General features: G+C 40.9%; 2 protein-coding genes across 3 annotated transcripts; one reads left to right on the top strand and one right to left on the bottom strand.

The window, feature by feature from the left end:
• Window positions 1-1,317: 1,317 nt before the first annotated feature.
• On the top strand, window positions 1,318-8,394 carry cdr2l (cerebellar degeneration-related protein 2-like). Its single transcript, XM_041968261.1, is given in 15 exon segments — window positions 1,318-1,721; window positions 4,014-4,134; window positions 5,840-5,906; window positions 5,909-5,991; window positions 6,563-6,629; window positions 6,631-6,728; window positions 6,943-7,009; window positions 7,012-7,083; window positions 7,086-7,119; window positions 7,122-7,276; window positions 7,278-7,340; window positions 7,375-7,548; window positions 7,551-7,703; window positions 7,705-7,740; window positions 7,743-8,394. Coding segments are annotated over 15 exon segments (1,419 nt in total). The 5' UTR covers window positions 1,318-1,642; the 3' UTR covers window positions 7,893-8,394.
• Window positions 8,395-8,575: 181 nt separating this feature from the next.
• arhgdia (Rho GDP dissociation inhibitor (GDI) alpha) lies at window positions 8,576-18,690 on the bottom strand. 2 transcript variants are annotated; one of them, XM_041968239.1, is made up of 7 exons: window positions 18,595-18,631; window positions 16,807-16,863; window positions 12,614-12,809; window positions 11,924-12,007; window positions 11,414-11,490; window positions 11,260-11,323; window positions 8,576-10,191 (listed from the first exon to the last, which is right to left on the bottom strand). In XM_041968239.1, exons 3-7 carry the CDS (start codon window positions 12,801-12,803, stop codon window positions 9,989-9,991), a joined length of 618 nt encoding a protein of 205 aa, XP_041824173.1. In that variant the 5' UTR covers window positions 12,804-12,809; window positions 16,807-16,863; window positions 18,595-18,631; the 3' UTR covers window positions 8,576-9,988. The 2 variants fall into 2 exon arrangements, with proteins under 2 accessions (XP_041824173.1, XP_041824182.1); XM_041968248.1 differs by lacking the exon at window positions 16,807-16,863 and having other exon boundaries at window positions 18,595-18,690.
• Window positions 18,691-18,975: the final 285 nt, after the last annotated feature.

Below are 18,975 nucleotides of genomic sequence, written 5' to 3'. Positions count from 1 at the left end.
GTGTGTATGAAGACAACAAACTTAATTAAACATCAGAGAATCTACCATAACACAGAAGCAGAGGTGATGAGACGAACTAAAGGGGAGAGGAGGCAGAGACACTGCTAGGGCAGAGACATGTGACACTCTGAGTCCTTTGGTGCTGCAGGCAGGTACTATGAGGTACTATCAGAGGGAGAAAAAGTAGAGCTGGAGGATCCTGTATGTGTAGCGAAGTTACTGATTTTTGGAGAAGTGGTTTACGTCTGCCTGCTGTTGGTTTAAGTTTTTGTGTTTAAACAACAGGAGTTCCCTGCAATATTAAAACTAGGGCTTCCTGTTTTGTTCAGATGTGCAGTAATAAATATCTGCAACTTCGGCATTGCTGGCAACTTATTCAGGATCTGTCTGTTGAGCCTGAAAAAACACTTTTGTGATCATTAAGTTATTCCCAAAGAGACTGTGAGGGCAGACGCATTGCTAGACACATGGCTCTACAGGAGCCCAGGCCCCCCATTACCTAGATTATATATTTTTTTTATTATAAAGACCTGCTATGTTTATGAAATGAACAGTGTTATGTTCCATCTGCTTCCCTTGCTAACCCAACTGTTACTGTTACGTCCAAACAACTGCTACTGAAAATAAAAATAAATAAATAAATAAATAAATAATAATAATAATAATAATAATAATAATAATAAATAAAGTGAAGTCTGGAAACAGAAAGGGGGGGGGGGGGGGGGGGGGGGGGGGGGGGGGCGGAGGGCACTAATAAAACAACATTTTGGTTGGTTCCACCAATTCTCACTCCAAAGATTATTAAAAAGTTGGCAGCCCTGTAAGGAGAGATATGGGACTTTTTTCATGGGTGAAACCAACACCCTCAGCTTTGCTGCTTACGTATTTTTCTTTTTCATATGTGGCACAAGTATGGTGCCATACATGACAGTATAAGGGTAAATGATATATTACCAAAAAGCATTGTTACGAGAAGGAAACGGCCAATCAAAGATTTCCGATTTATGCTAAGTTACTTAGCTTTTAGCTAAGAGTACATAAAAATGCCCGGTTAACCGTCTGCGTATCCCGAAAAGCTTTTATATGTATTTTTTGTATTTTCTTCTAATAAGCAATCTTTAAAAATGACAACAAGCGCACAAGAGACTTGAAAGTTTAATACATTAATTATTAAAAAAAAACTGCAACATAAATAATATTGACTATTTCTATATTTTTTAAGCAGACATCCATTAATCAATTCTATGTTTTTACGTTTTATGACTGCAGAAGACATATTTTATGTGGACCGGTTTCAGCTTTTTTAAAAAGAAAAATACATGAACATGTTTTTCTAAATCAACATTTCCTATAGCACCTGAACGCATCAGCAGCAGTATTTGACCAGTGGTCTTTCAGCAGCCTGTCAGTCTCACAGAAGGAGCTGGTTGCTGCTCTGAATTTCATGTCTGTAGGTCTGAATGTTTGGCCATAGTATCTGCAGATGGTCCAGAAAGCAGGTGTGCTGCTCATTAAGTCATTTGTCTTAAGGGGTTACAAACTGGGGGAGGCAACGCCGCTATTGTTTGTTATCACTTCCGGGCGAGTCGTCGGCGTGTAGCAGAGCAGACCTCATCGCCAGCGGAGAAGTCCAGCTGCATCGATGCTTCGTGCGGGAAGGATGGAGGAGTTTGTCACGGAGGAGGAGGAGCCGTGGTACGATCAGCGGGACCTGGAGCAAGGTGAAGCATCATTTCTCATTTATCTTAGCTTAGAATGGAGTGGTCATAGACTACAACCAGCACCAACACTGAAAAAAGTCATGGAGGAGGAGGTGGATGGACAGATTTTATGCACACGTCCTATCGCTGTGATTAAAAACGTCTCTACAGCTGAATTTGGAGAAAGCCTGCCTTCATCTCTGCTCTCTTCCTCTGCCAGTTATTTTGATCTTGTCAGTGGTGCTCCTCAGAATAGTCCTGCTGTCTGACTGAATGAATGCTGCCTCTGTTTCAGCTCCTTCCTAACAGGGTCACATCTACATCCTGGCACTCCTTTTTGCAAGATTTTCTTGCCTTATCTATCTCAATCACATTGCAAGCACTCTGTAAAGTTGTGCTTGGTGAATTTTGGCAGTCCACACTAAAAGCTCAGATTGTGGAGAAAGCCGGATCCTCCATGTCCAGACAGGAAGTGCATCAGTTTGTTTTGCCTGCTGTTTCAGCCCCCTGCACTAATGTAAAATGGTGCAGTGTTTGTGACAGACACTGACAGATCAGTACTCTCAGTAATGACTTAAATGGATCTACTTTCACTGAGACAGTCCATCTCAGAGCAGCGATAAGTGTGTTCTGCAGTGCAGGCCTCAGCATCACCCCATCTACTGATTACCTGCTGACCCAGAGAACTAAAGCAGCTTTGCGTCTCATGCAGTCATAGAAAGGGACAGGTGGATTTGTGTGTGTGTGTCTGTGTGTGCAGTATTTATGGGTCTGTATTTAATTTGGCATTACTCAACTTCTCTGCTGAAATAATTAAGCCCCCCCTTTTTCTATTCTGGCTGAGCTGATTAAGGAGCCCCTGACAAAACCTCCTTAGTCAGGATCAGAGATTTCAGGATTTTGGAAGTATAATTGCAGTCTGCTCCAAACACACGTCATAGTCGGGCATTATTATTTTACCCCAGAAATGATGCTGTTATGCAACCTCTGTGTTGCCAGCTCTGGTATATGTTGATCTCATGAGTTCATTATGATCTACAAACATCTGAAGTGAGTCTGTACAGATGGCGTGGCATGGTGATGTCATGTTTGTGTGGCAGCACCAGGGGCTTGTGACTAAGCGTGATTCACACATCACAGAGCATCACAGGGATGGAAGGATGTGCATCGAGCAGAAATGCACATGCAAGTGATATGTGATGTTTCTTTTTTTTTTTTTTTTTTTTTATTCCTCAGCCCAGACTCTTGCCTTTCTTCTCCATGCAGATAATTCAGGGATTACATAATTCGGCACGTGTCAGCCACAGCAGCAAAAAGCAGCGCTGTGGTTGAGTTAGACCTGAGGGTGAAGGCTTGCTGTGCTTTCTCTTCATTCACTCTCACGTGACTCTTTAGCACTCAGTGGTTCGGGCTGGTGCTCTGTTATCATCTCTACTTTTTTGAAGCAGGAAATTACAGCCTGTCCTTTCCTTCCTGAGCTGCATTGGAGACAAATGTGGCAACTAAGATGCACAACACTTGAACAAATAAAGATTTTTAGATTTCTGCTGCCTTCAGGCGTGCTGAATTACCATAAATCAAAAGCTAATCATATTGAACCCTTTCAATTTGGCACCAGTGGTAATGCATGTGTGTGTTCCGGTTATTGCTGACCACACTGTGGTGATAAAACGTTGCATTCATGTCCAGCAACGGATGTCAAAGGCTCCCTGTATCTCACCGTTTTTCCACTCCTCCATTGCTGTCTTGTTGAGGGCTGAGTATGCACATTCTGCAGAATCCTCCTCCTCTTCCTCCTATTTAGTCTAGTTTCAGCAGAGAAGATGAATAATGTATGCTTAAAGCTTGCCAAATATCAGCAACTGTGAAAATGTTCCCTATAGTTTTCTCATTGCTTAAGCTCCCAATGTGCTCAGTTTGTTTGTGTCAATATAATCAGACTTCAAGCAAAGTGAGCACAGATTCATTAAGCTGCATCTGCACTGTTTTTAATTGGTACTGAACACTTTTTTTGGCTTATTTTTGTATTTTGCTTGATGTGAAAAGTCTGAATTGGAAGCAGGCTAGTTTAGCATACAGATACACCTCCATGTGTTTAGTATCTCATTTAAAAAGGGTGGGGGGATGTAAGGGGATAAATCAAGGACAGCATCAAACTTAATTTGATATGAATACATTGTAGTTGTCAAATTAATCTTTTCTGATCATTTTTTAACTGTCATATTTCAAAAGCTGCTGTGAGCACTTCCTGTACTCTGCACTCATTACTGTGTGCTGTTTTTATGTCCGTCCGTCTCTTTTGGCTGATATCAGACCTGCACTTAGCAGCAGAGCTCGGCAAGACTCTCCTGGAGCGTAACAAGGAGTTGGAGGACTCCCTTCAACAGATGTACATCAATAATGAGGAGCAAGTGCAAGAGATAGAGGTATGTTTGTACCAGGAATTGTAATTCTGCACATGCAAGTCCAAACAGATTTTATACATGTGGTTTAGTTGTTGGTGTGGCAGGCATCATCATCATCATCATCAGCATCAACTGCTTGTGCATCAGGCTAATATTTGTATTGTTTCAGGTATGAGAGAGCAGTAATAGCAGAGAGGACTAGACCTGTGCGAACAAAAATGAAAGGATCTGGGTCATTTCATTCCCATGTCAGCCTCCCGATTATGTCCCAGATTTTCTTGAAAATAGAAATCACTTACAAAAATGCCAGTTTGAGCTTTTGTCTAATTCTAAACCTCTTGGCTGTCAGATGGTTAAAATTTTATTCAGATTAATCACAGCTTCCAGATTAATTAATCGTGATTAATCACAGCTTTCAAATTGATCATGATTAATCACCATTTGCAACTGTGCCCGAAATTTGCCCGTTTTTACTGTCTTGTATCAACAGAAAGAGTCAATGCTACAAATATTTAGTGTTAACTGACCTTTCCTTGGGTAAACATCAGATGTCCAATGGTCTGTAAATGCAGCATGTAATGTACTTCTATATGTTGTTCTAAATAATTTTTAGATTATTAGATAATTAAAGATTTTTCTTTTTACTTTTTTCTTTTACATTAGATGTAAAAAGATCACTTTATTTGTAATAATTCAGTTCAATATTTCATAAAATCTAGACCTAAAAAAATGGGTCTCTTTTGTGACCCCCGTTTCCTGGTCGGTGCCCCTTCCTGGCCCCTCCATCAGACATTTTCTAGACCCGCCCCTGCTACTGTGTTAGAGAAGGTCCTGCCAGAAACAATACTTTGGGGGTAAATATGTGATGGTGTGAACCATGAACTGCTGGTTTCCTCCTTCTCAGCTGAATGATAAACAAACGCAACAAGAGAGAAAAGTATGGAAGCAATCTGTACCTCATTTCAATTTAAAATGGATTAACAGAAATGCTTTTTTCATTTTCAGAATATAGCTGCATTTTTTTGAACTCATAAATAAAATGAATAATAATAATAAAAACTGCAATTGTAATTTCTTCTCCAAGACTGATCATTTTGTAACTTAAGAAAATGATAAAGAAAAGGACATTTAAAATTTAATTTTCCAAACATGCCCCAGCAAAAAGGTACCAAAATTCAATTTGAAATGTCAAATTTGAAAATTAAAATGCATTGGCAGAAAGGCTTTTTCATTTCATGGTCATAAGTGCAATTTTGACTCACAAATAAAATTCATAATAGATCATGCAAACTGCATTTTATTTTTCAACTTCAAAACTGCTCTTTTTTATGACACAACTAAAAAAGAAACGTAAAGGACATTGCATTTCGTTTTCATGTCTGTCCCGTAAAACGTCGCAAATTCAATTTGAATTCGGAATCCCAGGCGGCGCACGACACTGACGTCAGTGGCCGCCTCTTCGTTCTTCTTCTTCTAGTTCTTCTAGTTCTTTCTTCTAATTCTTCTTCTTCTTCTAATTCTAATTCTTTGGCCCAGTCTGACCGAGCTACACATCTAATACGGTGAGGGCGGTGTGCATATCTGACACTGGAACATGACAGAAGAATAGATCTTGAAATTTGTTGTGGTACCACAGACTGTTAGAAACAGCGATAAGAGCTCCATCATCTATGCCAGAGCTGCTTGACTTACTAATCTTCTCATTTTGACATGAAATGTGTTTTTTTTCTGCAGTAACCTGTCCAAGCAGCTGGAAATGTTGAGGGAGATGAACGAACAGCATGCAAAAGTGTACGAACAAGCTTGGACGTGACTGCCAGAGAGCTCGAAATCACCAATGAGAAACTGGTGCTGGAGAGCAAAGCTTCACAGCAGAAAATAGACAGGTGAACACACTCCCTTCTGGCTAGCTTTAAAAAAAAAAAAAAAAAAAAAAAACAGCACTGGAAGTTTTAATCTGGTTAATAACCTTCTCACCAGTTTGATTTTACCACCTGTTTCATTTGGTAGTCCTTGCCAATCTGATTGGTTGAAATTAGCTTTTGATGTCATAAATCATCATCCTGCTTTAGTATTTTTTTCTGTGGCTGGTTTTTGATAAACAAGTTTAGTTGATATAGTTCTTTTAAACAAACCATTTGGTAATCCAGTTATCTGTATTACCAGTTTCTGTCATTCTTTTTGCTCCTACACAAACATGTTTTGCTCTATTTAGAAACTTATAATTAGGGACAAATTGTTTACAAATCATTGTTACAAAGTGAAAGGTTGAAATAAAATAATTACATCTTTTCTTTTTAGCATTCTGCCCCAACATTACTTGTTTTTTTATTGACGACTGAGTGACAGATTTAATAGGATATGACAGAGACAGAGAATTAAATTACTTTACAAATAACACAATAAGCACAGATCAGACATTGGTGTGTGTGTGGTGTTTTGTATGTGTGTGCATAGGCTGACCGGCACCATGGAAACCTTGCAGAATCAGGTGGACAGTCTCACGTCTCGGGTTGAGGAGCTGCCGAACTCTGGAGGAGCTGAGGGTGCTCAGAGAGAAGAAGGAGCGTCGTAAGACCGTGCACTCGTTCCCCTGCCTCAAGGAGCTCTGCACCGCCCCCAGGTTGTTAACTGGAAACTTTAATTTACCCTGCACCATGCAATCTTACCCATCAGCACTCTGTGAGGTTTTAAACCAGTTTTTATCTTCCATCTCTGATCCTAATGGATGTAGTATAATATATTAATGTAAGATGAAATGACTCGGTAACAAAGCAACACCAGTTGTTCAACTAATTGTTCAACTAAAACCAGTGATGTGACACTTTTTGTTTTAGGTATGAGGATGGTTTCCTGCTGGCCAATCCGGGTAGTGTAGACCTGGTTGAGAGACAGCCACTGGATGAGAGGAAAACGAGCGCCTGAGAGACCTTGTGTCCTCCCTGCACTCGGCCGTGGCCTCGGAGCGGTCTAAGCGGGGAGAGCGTTGATGAGGGAGTGTGCTGCAGTGTTGCAGGATTCGAGCGTCTGGAACAGCGTCTCCTGGGTGCAGAGGGCTGCCAGCTGCGGGTTCAGGAGCTTGAAGCTGAGCTCCAGGAGATGCAACAACTCAGGAAGTCCAGATGTGTCTGACTTGGGGACATGGAAGACAGCCTAGAGACGCTGCTTAGTAATGGCCCCTGAGACAGATAGCCCAGAGGACGGGACAGGGCTGGACGTGGGAGGCGATGGAGCAGCTGGAGAAGCCGGAGGCACGGGGCAGCAAGGAGGCCCGGTGCCGGAAAAGCTGCAGCGACACAGCCCTGAACACCCATATCGACTTCCTCGGGTAGACGCCAGGGCAGTTACACCCTCCACGCAACGGCACGCGCAAACGGGGCATGTCCATCCTGCGGGAGGTGGACGAGCAGTACCACGCTCTGCTGGAGAAGTACGAGGAGCTGCCTGGGGGAAGTGCAGGCGTCACGAGGAGAGCTTGTGCCACGCCGGGGTGCAGACCTCACGGCCCGTCTCCAGGGACCCCCTCCATGAAGGAATACAGCATGATCTCAGGTGGGAGCCTTCAACATCTGGGGCGGTCGCCGCTCCTCCCACGCCTCCCCCAAACTCCCTCCACCCCAGAGGCCCTGGAGGGGCATCGAGCAGGCAGGTGGAGCAGGTGGACAAACGGCTGAGCCAGAACACGCCGGAATACAAGGCGTTGTTCAAAGAGATCTTCTCCCGACTGCAGAAGACCAAGAGTGACATGAACTCCACCAAGAGCAGAAAGGACTCACAAATAAACTAAAACTCATCACACCAGGGTGACACTAAATGCACTAAAAACACCTAAAAACTGATCCTCATCAAGTTACCTCAGTTTGATGATTCTTTAACCATTCCTCACTGCAAGGGTGCTTTTTTTTTTTTTTTTGTTGTTTGCTCCTGGGGAAGAACGCTACTTATAAATATTAAACTGCTCAAACGTATTTCAGTTTTGTGGAGGACAGATTGCTGTGGTTTTCTGTGGATAAAATGCCTTTTTGAGTGTCTGCTACTGATAATCGAAACAGAAAGCGTTGTATTTGTAATTACGATTAGCTGATCAGTGGAGGTGTTGCCGTTTCTGTTGTGTACTGTAAGCACTGACGACGCCAAATGATAACTTAAAGTGAACGTTTGGCTATGAAAGCATTTGTAGCATGTATTTATTAACACTAAAATGTCTTTAAAAAGGAGGTAGAAAATAAATCACAAGCTTTTGCCCAGAAACAGTGATGTTTGTGCTCTAATTTAGGTCATGAATACATAACACAACCATGCTGAATTATGCTGATCATCTAATATATGACAGGAATCAGTCTCACTGTGTGGTTCTTTTCATTTTAATGCATTGACAATGTATTCTTTTGATAAAAGGAAAGATTATTTAGGATGTAGTTTAGTTATAACCAGTCTGTATAAATGAAAAGACACACGCATACACACAACCCCAGTCTGAACACTTTAATATGAACACAGGAAATCAGTAAACTGAGGTAACATAGCACAGAGTCAAACTCAGCTCACCAAGAAAAAACCATCCATTCATGACATGTTGGAGCTGAACCAAAGCCAAACGCACCTCATTCATATATTTATTTATGAACTGTATAAAATAAGCAACCACTTTGACTATGGCAGGATGTGTGTTAACCACCAGTATTGGGTGAGGATGTGAAGTCCTATACCGATCCCAAGACTTAAGTACAGACCATGTTTCACCCTCAGTGACGAGTCTGGAGGCACAGTGAGCAGTGGTCATTTTAACTTTACACAAAGTGAGTAGATGAACAGTTCCTGTGTTCAGTTCAAGAAGGAGCTGCGGACACACTGGAAATATCCTCGGGGACATGAGGACACCGAGTAGCAGCCGCAAGTACAAACTGGACTCTTAGAGTTCATTTATTAGATTTTAAAAACCACTACAAGCACTGGAATGAAGATGGTGTCGAGATGTTATCCAACACTCATATGCAATGGCTTTTATAAGTAATCAAACCTGAAATATAAACACCGGAAGTCCTGATTCCCTGTCCATGAATTACAAGTTGTGTAAAAATAGGCTCACATATATTTAATCTGAAGGCAAATGGCTCATCTAAATCGTCTACTTATTCCTAATAGTTGTTAAGGCCACGTGGCTGCTCATAAAACTGCCAAAAAACCCGGATCAGGAGGGAACCAGCCGCAGGGGTTTACAAAGGGTTAGAGGTAACCGCTTCCCCTCCATGTTCTCTCAGCAGAATTTGCCTGGAACGATAAACTATTGAGAAACAGCTGGCCTGAATTCCAAATAATTTAACAAGACCCAAGTACAAATAATCTGCTCAAAGGCTTTAGCAGGGCTGCGTCCAAGAGTTGTGTCCAGCAATGATTGCTCAATGACCGTAAAGTGACCACGTACACACAGCGCTAGCGCTTCCTGTACGATGTTATCCAAGGCAGATTGTGGTTAATACAAAAGAATCAGAAAATAAACAAATAAAAGAAAAGGTGGAACAGGGTAGAGAAAATCACATACAGGTAATACTTTTTTTTTTTCCTTTTCTTTTATAAACAAATCTATAAGTGAAAATCTATATTGTGCATATTGTTTGCGTTCTCCATGTTTTGAGGATTTAATACTTATCAGAAAGTGTGGGTGCAAACAAATGCAGCGTTATGATGGGAGGAATGACATGATTGGAATAAAACAAAAAAAGATGGCAAAAGCAGAGGGGTGAAGGACGGAGAGAGCTAAAGTCTGAAGGAAAAAAAATGGGGAGGGAAAAAAAAAATATAAAATCCAGAACAAAAATCATGGAATGACTTTAAGAAAGAGAAAGCTGGACAAAGCAGAGGAGGATGCAGATGAGGGGGGAGTCAGTCTTTCCAGTCTTTCTTGACAGCGAGGCTCCACTCCCAGGAGAGGTGATCGTGCTTGTCGTCGTCGGTGAACTTAGACTTGATGTTGTAGGTACCGCGGGCCAGCATCCCTTTGGGCGCCTCCTCCAGGGTGGTGAGGAACTCGTATTCCTCGCCTGGTCTCGGGCCATAGCTGCCAACCATGTACTCCGACTTATCAACTAGAGATTAGAGGAGGGCAGAGAAACACTGGTTCATCAGCAGTTTTACGTCAAGATTCAAAACATTGTACCATAACTGATCAGGCTCAAGTTAAGAGAGTAATTCAGAGAGCAGAAAATCCAGACCTTATCTCCAGTACATTAAAAAAGACTCTCCCTTCATCTACTATATATGAAGTCTTATACCCAACTAATGGCTGATATTGCCAATTACCCTGGTTCTGTGCCAACCAGGCGCCAAATGAGTCACAAGACCTGTGACTTTATTCCAGATACATACTATATAGAGTCCAAAGTTGAAATCAAGAGAACAGAAATAGGGGTGTTAAATGAGAATAGATGCAAAACTTAGCAGTGCCCATATACCCATGCATAAATGACAAGAAATGCAAAATGACCACAAAGTGACACAAGGCGATGAAAATGAGCTGTGAAATATGACCCAATGCAAACAGATATGAAAAATAACCAATATTAGATCACAAAACCAAAAATAAAGACCAATACGAGGCATAACGTGGCAAAAATATCTGTCACTATACAAAACAGAACTTGAAGAACCTGCAGTATCTACAGGGTTTGTGGTGGTTTTAGGCTTCTAAATTTTTTTTGTTGTTCTGAACTGTTCGTATGTTAAAAATAAATTCTTGCATACAGGAGCTTTTCTAATCAGCAGCTTGTCAGATCAAAACAATCTGAAAGAGGAACTTGGCTCGTCTGATTCTGTTTATGTAATAAGTACAAAATCCAAAGTGCTGGACTATTCGAGACTCCAGGAAGTTACCAGTCCCATACCAACCAAGTGGTAAAAACCACACTTCATCTTTTCAACATACTAAACAATTAACTGTGTTACATGGTGAGTTCAAGAGGGTAGTTTTGAGTAATGCCAGACAAGCTGCTTACACTAAGCGAATCTAACTGGCTAAAGTCTCATATTTACTAACATGACATGAGCAGCACACAGATCTTCATCACACACATCAGGAAAGTAAGATGATGATACTCTCTTGTGTGTCAAAAACCACACGAAGAACTGAGCTTAAGAAAATAACTTGCAAGCCTCACCTTTAACTCCTTTCCTGAATAACTGCTGAATGTACTTCAGGCCCGACACAATGTCCTTGTTCACCTGGAAAAGGCAGCAAGTGTTACATCCAGCTTCAGTTTCCCCCATGACAACTAAAGTTTGCTGGAACAACCAAACAGACCAGACTCTGACCTTGAAGTTGATCTTTATTTTGTATTCAACTCCCTCCTTCAGCGTAAATGGGTTTTTCTTAAAGCCATCCAGGTCTCCTGGTAGAGGAGAGAACACAAGTCATGTGAAATTAAAGACAAGGCAACATGTGCATCCTTATTCCCTTGACTGAAGGTGTTAGAAACAAGTGGGATTTTGTTCCATGCAGTAACAACTCTGCCCACCAGAGGGCGCAGTGCTTCCAGTGAGCAGCTGCTCTTCTGTTGTGGCTCAATGTGACCACTGAGGGGGGACAAAGCGTGCCACCAGGAAATGGCTCGTTAACCCACTTAAACAGGAATCATGTCATTACTAATTAGTGGACTAATGACCCAGCAGGTCTTTTGGTTGCTATTTGCACACAAGGCTAGAAGTGATTACTATTCTAAAGTTATGTTACTGTGAGACTTATGCAAGGTTTATAAGAGTTTCTTGAAAGTGGCTTTCTACTTTTGTGAAAAATCTTAACCTGTGAAAGTGTACTGGACTTACCCTGCAGGTCAAGGATAAGGGGAGCGGGTGCTGTCTCACACATCAGAGTCATTCGCGTCACCTGGACGTTTGGGGCAGTGGGATCTACAAGCATGAAAAAAGGTGCTTTACTGGAGATCACTCTCATGTTTAAGTCAAATCAACATAAGAACTATGACTTCAGAAAGTTAGTATGTAGGGAAAACAGGTGACTTTTAATGTGAGAGATCGGAGTGTGCCCAATTGTCTCTTGTTTACATATAGCAGACTTCGCTGATGTGGTGGGTGACAGTTTGAAAAACTGGCCTTACTACACACCATAAGACACAAGGAAGACAAAAGACATTTATTTTGCTTTGACCTGTTCTCGAGTGTATTTGATAAGGTTTCTGTATTTTTATGGGAATGTAATTTTTCTCATTTTAACCCCATGGAAGTTTTTTTTTTTCTAGAATGTATGCAGGGACTAGGTCACAGTTTTCATTACTAGCTGAACTGTTTTCACAACAAATAGCTGAAATTCAATACCCTGTTTTATTGTTAGAACAAACATGCAGAGCAACAACTTCGCCAAGTTTTGGAAAGTATGTCACAGACACACAAAGCAAACAACAACACACATCAGATCTTTGAAGACAAAATCTCTGATGATGAATGTTTATATTTGTAGCAAATGATCAGGAGGATTTTCTGTCTGCAGCGACCACCAACCTGCAACCACATCAACTTTTCCCAGCAGTGCCTCTTTGTACTTCCGCAGGCTCTCGTCATCTTTGTCCAGCTCCTGGATCTCCTGTAGGCTCTTCTGGGCTGGAGGTTTGTAGTTAATGGAGGATTCGCTCTCCTCGTTGGCTGCTGCAATGGCTGCCAGCTGCTCTGGTGTGGGGTCCTGCTCTGCCATGGTGTGCTAAAAAAAAACAAAAAAAAAAAAAACAACACAAATTTAATTAAAAAAAAAAAAAAAATGTTAGATGCGAAGCAAAGCAGCAAAGACATCCGGCTGCTGGATGATTACAAGGGATTACTTATCCAGAGTCCTTGGTGAACTTTGGCCTCTTCCAAAGTAAAGCTTGTGTAGAGCTCTACTCTGCATCATGGCGAAGGCAAACAAACGTATCATTTTAACAGAGTGGCAAGACAAGGACCAGCCACAAATTAGCAGTTTATAATGGAGACACGCCATACTAGGTCTTTGTCTTAAGAGTTACACATGTGTACACACTGGCAGACAAAAGCCAGGACATGTGACATGCTAGCCCTACTTGGCTGTGGAACGAGTTTCAGAAGCAACACTGACGTAAAGCAGAGATGGTCTAAAAAAACTGATGATTATCTAAGTCCTCAGTTGTCTCACGGCCACCACAACCTGCGGTGAGGCTTCAGCAGCAGCACTTGAGGCACCACTGATCCTAAGCAGGCCGCAACTTGTCCTCGTCTTCAGAGTATTTGGTTAAAGATTTAAAATGTGGTGGAAAAATATTACTGATAACAGCTGGGGCACAGCTTTCACTAAGCGGGCCAACACCTGCAAAAGATGGCGAGATGACGGCACTCCTATAACTCTTGTGTGCGGTATGTTCTCCTCTTGCTTTGGCCGCAGCTCCAGAGAAACCGACAACACACAAATCAAAGTAACTGCCTCTCAGCTGAAACAGATTTCTTACTAAATTAGAACAAATGATAGCACACAAGATTTCTATGAATCTGCCTCTCTGCTAACAAGCAGCTACACCCTAAAACTCCTCATTCCTCGATGCTTTAGACATTTCCACATTTAAGAAAGTCGGCTTCCTTAAATACAACCAAGCATGAATCTACAGTGTCATAAAAAACAAAATAAAAACATCATTTTGGGAAAGAAAAGTGTTAAATGACTAAAAACTAATATTAACAAAAGGTTGTGGCAAACAAAATCAACAGAGCTGAAAAACAAGATAAAATGCAATCTGAAGTGAAAGAGGAAGATGGCAATAAAAACACACTTGACTCCAATAAGCAATAAAGACAGTAAATTACCCACTAACCATAATTTACATTTAAATCTTCTTGACATGAGAGCCACCATTTATCAGCGCAGGCAGGCTAACAAATCCGACAAGCGCAAACACACAACCAAGCCATGAGATGACAAACAATCCTGACTGATGAGGTCTCGTAAGGACAGAGTCACCTGCTCATCATGGGGGGGGGGGAAGCCTTAACTGCTGCAAACTGATCTCACAAAACTAGTTCTGCCTCTGTGTTTTATTACACCTCAGCGTACAGCTGGGCATTAGCCGTGCAGGAACTGAGAACACAGAAAACACTCCTCTTAAAAGAAGAAAAAGCACAAATTCCTCTTCAGCCATGTTTTGGCTGCTCAGCTGTGTTTAGGTGTTTGTTGGTCTGAGAGGAAAAAAAAGGAAAACTGTGCCATAATGCTGCTCTCTAAATGTCAAGGAACAGGTGGTTTCTCTCACTTTGGTCTGCAGCTGGCTGCAAGGAGACTGCAGCATACCGCCATGTCACACAGCAGGAAGCGCTCAGTGAAATGAGACTGATGCTGCCTTACTGGAAAGCACAACAAAGAAATCACTTTTAAATGCAAGACTTTTCCGCCTCAAGCCTTTTTTTCTCAGTTTTTTTTTTTTTTAAATGCATACAGTACTGTAAGACTTGTTTGAGGTTTTTCAAGGTAAAAGCAACTTTTGAACATTACATGGACATCATGGATAGTGGAAAAGTAACCAAGAATATAATATAATCACTAAAATACATTATACTGGTTAAAGCTGTGTGGTGGTCCTCTTATTGAATCTATCTTTGCAGCTTCCCCCAAGCTTTTCTGTCAACAACACAAGCATGAACAAATTACGAAGAAATGGTCCCCAAATGTGTTGCGTAATGTTTGCAAGCTGCATCATCCAGAGATGCCATCTTAATCATCTAGAAAACTGTTGATTTGACCAAGTAAATGCTCATGTGCTTTGCAAAATAAGATTAACAATCGCAAAATCGCCACACTGATAAAAACAACCTCCTTTCTTAAACAATATGAATTGTGGTGAACTGACACTATGCTGCCAGGAAAAAGGCCCTGTCATTGTTCAGCCTGCTGGGAATCTGCTCCGCAGTCATGAGACTGGACGTGCTGTTTAACTTCTCCACCTCCGTGTCTCGGCCTTCACCTGAGCAGTTCTGCTGGAGGGTAAACTGTTTGCTCGACTGGACTAAACAGAAGTGGTGATTTTACAAAACAGACGAGGCTTGGCAGCAGCTAAGGTTCGAGATCAGGTCTGTTCCTTAGCAACACAGCTGAGAGTCTATCAAAAGGTGGGATTATGGCTAACAAGGAATTTGGGCTCTTTTGACAGGAATTTTCTTGAGCATAGCAGGTCATGGACAAGGGAATCCTTTTATTATGTGTGCCAACCTCCCAACACTGTAATTAGTGGGCAACCTGAGCCCAGCATGAAATGATGCTGCAAATCCACAATAAAACTGTATCAACACATCAGTGATAGTAACAAGAGACAAGATAACACTGTGGGGGATTTTTCATCATTCAGTAATATTTTCTAGGTTTATCTCTGTCTTTTGGGTTTCATTCTGTTAACTGATCTAATATTCTGAATGGCATGCACATTTCTAGAAATGCCCTCCGTTTTGCAACTGAAGTTGACAAACTGGTCGTCCCTAATGCTTGAGGAGTTAGTTTTCCCTTTACTGTTGAAACTTTTCTTGGCTTTGTTTTTTATAAAAACAATTCTAATATATCTCAAGAATGACATCAAGTTAAGCAACATTTCATGTGATCTTACTGGCTCTTCCACTTTACAACAAGTAGTGGTGGAGGGGAAACCCTGAACGTACCCCTGCTCAACTATGTAGCTCATTCTTCTGTGGAAACCGATGCCTTGAATTACTTACTTAGATGTGATAAAGTCTAATTATGATAGCATGCCAAAGGGAACCTGGCACAGAAAAATACGTTTAACAAAGGTTTAGCTTCACTGATAACACAAGTTAAAATAATGTTGAGGATAATTCATACTCTCTGTTGTTGTTATATGGAGCAAACTGCACATTTAGCTTAAAACATAACAGGAAGCGACTGCAGTTTCCCTCGACCGAGAAAACGTTGTAAAGTGACATTCTGTAATCTCTGCAGCAGTCAAAAATGTACCTGAGACCTTTAGACTTGTTATATCCACCTAGTTTCTCTGGACCTATGCTTCCTAGTCATGCTGCTGCAATAAAAGCTTATCAGTTAATGGAAAGAAGCGTATATTTCTTCACAAGAATAAAAATTCCCATCCTCTTTATTTATTCTGAATAAACATTTCTTTAACAGTCTAAATGTAGCTGAGCTGTCATAAAGATCACATCCTGCAACCTGTGTCTTTATAGTAAAACTGTTCATGCATACAACCAAGTTCATTTTTACATCAATCAGATAAAACTGGAGACAAACTGTTTCAGAAATATGCTAGAATGTGTTTTGATGGTAGGGAACAGTATTTGATTTTTATTTTTTAGTTATAAGTGTGGAAATTGGTGGAAAAAGCATGTGCACAAGCTTGGATATGGCACATCTGTGTAATATTAGACCATTACAGAAGATGAAGAAGTGATTGATTCCAAGTAAATTCTGCTTAATTCAAATAAGGATGCACGTCAGGCAGCGACTAAGCTATTTTGTCTGTCAAATTACTGCAAACTTCCTTTTTTGGTGCTCGATGATTCACATCCTTTAGCGCGCTAAACCAAACGACTGCAGAAACAAAGCACGACTCATCCTCTTAATGTTCACCTGAGAAGGTAACCTAACTTAATAGATTTTTAAAGATGTTATACATTAAAAAGGATTCTCTAAAATATATAAGTCGTGTTCCACAACATTGAAGAAACTGTGCTAAACTTACCAAAGCTTTGAGGAAGTACTGCAACAAGGCCTCTTGGCAGAACTGATGCAATGCAGCCTTTGCAGAAGTAGACAAGGAGGTGAAAGGGGAAAAAAAAAAAAAAAAAAAAAAAATCAAATGTATTTGACAAACCAAAAGAAAATCCAGCGTGTCACGGAAATTGCTATACAGACTAACTAAGGATTAGACTGATCACAAAAAAAATAAAATAAAAAAAGCAGCAGAGAGAGGGGCCTGTGAGAGATAAGGGAACAAAACATGACCCTATCCCAGGAAGGAGCTGAACAAATAGGAAGCTTTAAAAATAGCCAGAGAGAAATCCCTGTATACAGCAGCAGGAAGCTGTGCCTGAGAGTGAATGGAGTAGCCAAAGTGCCCACTGAGAGGTCCAGGCTTGCTCCACTGCTCTACAATCCCATCAACAATCAAAAGCCTCAACATGATGTAAGACTGATGATGATAAATATATTAATAAAAGGTTTCAATTTTAATACACAAATCCCACCAATGAAAACTATAACAGCTGAGTGAAGCTGCATATCAAGGCTGCAGAAGAGGCTGAGGAAACCTCCAAGTCTAAGGGAGACGGGGTGGGGTCTTCTTAGTCTGCAGGTAGTGACATGACTGGCTTGGAGAGACCACTAAAGTGTTTCCAGAGTGCCAAGAAGGTATATCTACTTAAAAAATTTCAGACATAAAACTGGCATGTAAATTCATGAAAAATCTGCATTGGTAAAACTTTAATAAGCAGATATTGGCCAATAAAACTTTATTAGAGTAGCTTTTATACAGTTTAAGCTAATGGTTCTAACCTGTTCAGCACCGTTCTTCATGGTATGCTACAAGAATTGTTGAAATTAAAATGTAATTAGCCTCTTTTTCTTCAACTGTACGACCTTAGGACTTTCAACTCTAAGTGGTGAAATGAAACTTAGGAAAAAAATCTGATTTTGGCCCTGCAAGGTCGCACATTTTCAAGCTGAGGTGAAGACAGGAATTTACCATCAAGACACTTTTCCAGCTTGCACATCATTTATTACACACAGGAAAAAATGGAGAATTTGGGTCATCTCTCACAAATCTGCAAGCCATTCAGACCAGCACACAACTTTACTCTCCACAGAAGCGGACTGATGCAGGTTATCCATGTGCACTTGACTAGAAGCCTCAGGGGGGTAAAACAGCCAAAATGGTGGCTGATTTTAGGTGTGAGCTGAACCAAGTAAGAAGTTAGCTGAGTTCCAGGAAGTAGCTGAAAATGTTCCTCATACACCAGGCCGCATGAGAGCATGGTCACAGGCACATTTTTAAGTACACTAAATGTCACGACTTGGGCCAAGTTTTCGTGGTTTCCAAGTCTAAGAGCGTCCATTAGATGTATGTACTACTAAATACAACTACAGGCATTATCGTTACCTAACCGCCTACACTGGCAGCTCAGATCAGCCTCGATACCCGGAAATTGACAACTGACAAATGCTTCTCTCCTCACAGAGGGCGGATAACTTTATTACTTACCAATAAACTTAACCATAATAGTTTGATACACTGACAGGTTATAAAACCCAATAAAAAAAGCTACAACCCTGATAATAAGAACTTGCTTTTTGATGGATGGGGGGACATATATATCTCCCCCAAATTTCACGTTTAGACGGCAAGTTTGCCAATGCTTTCTAATGAAGTGTTGCAAACTTACTAAATTAACAGTAGCAGTTCTTGAATGTGTGTTTTGTGCGCTAAATTATGTGAATACAGGAATCTGGTGCATGTTTTGTCAAGTCTTACCGTTTCACTGCTGCTTCACCGGGATAGTCTCCTGTGAATGGGAGCGAAGTGCAACGGCGGAGGAAAAATCTAAGTTAGCTACCGCTAACAGCCACATCCGGTCTGCCGCCTTCAAATTAAAACCTTCACAGTGCTCACAGGTATTTTTAAAACGATTTACGTTTATAATAATAATCTTAAAGCATGTAAAAAGCCTAAAAGCAATGTTTGAGTTTAAATTACATTATTGTGTACGTCATATCTACCATTTCATTGTATATTACCTTTTATGTTAATGAACAAGTCAAAACTTAAAACGCAAAGGTATAATTATACTGTATACTGTATTATATAATTATACAAGTGCTTTGAACTTCTGTAAATGCAAAATGCATTTTGTGT

This window comes from Melanotaenia boesemani, chromosome 2, assembly GCF_017639745.1.
Source record: "Melanotaenia boesemani isolate fMelBoe1 chromosome 2, fMelBoe1.pri, whole genome shotgun sequence".
Lineage (NCBI taxonomy): Eukaryota > Metazoa > Chordata > Actinopteri > Atheriniformes > Melanotaeniidae > Melanotaenia > Melanotaenia boesemani.
Note: the sequence above shows the minus strand (reverse complement) of the source record. Positions and strands in the feature narration are given on the sequence as shown.

Bases quoted from the DNA above. Each gene is read 5' to 3' on its own strand.
- arhgdia (XM_041968248.1), bottom strand. From the start codon at position 12,803: ATGGCAGAGCAGGACCCCACACCAGAGCAGCTGGCAGCCATTGCAGCA. The intron at 12,008-12,613 runs GTTGGTGGTCGC...TCATGCTTGTAG, and splicing joins AAAAGTTGATGTGGTTGCAG to ATCCCACTGCCCCAAACGTC. The intron at 11,324-11,413 runs GTCAGAGTCTGG...TGCCTTTTCCAG, and splicing joins AAATAAAGATCAACTTCAAG to GTGAACAAGGACATTGTGTC.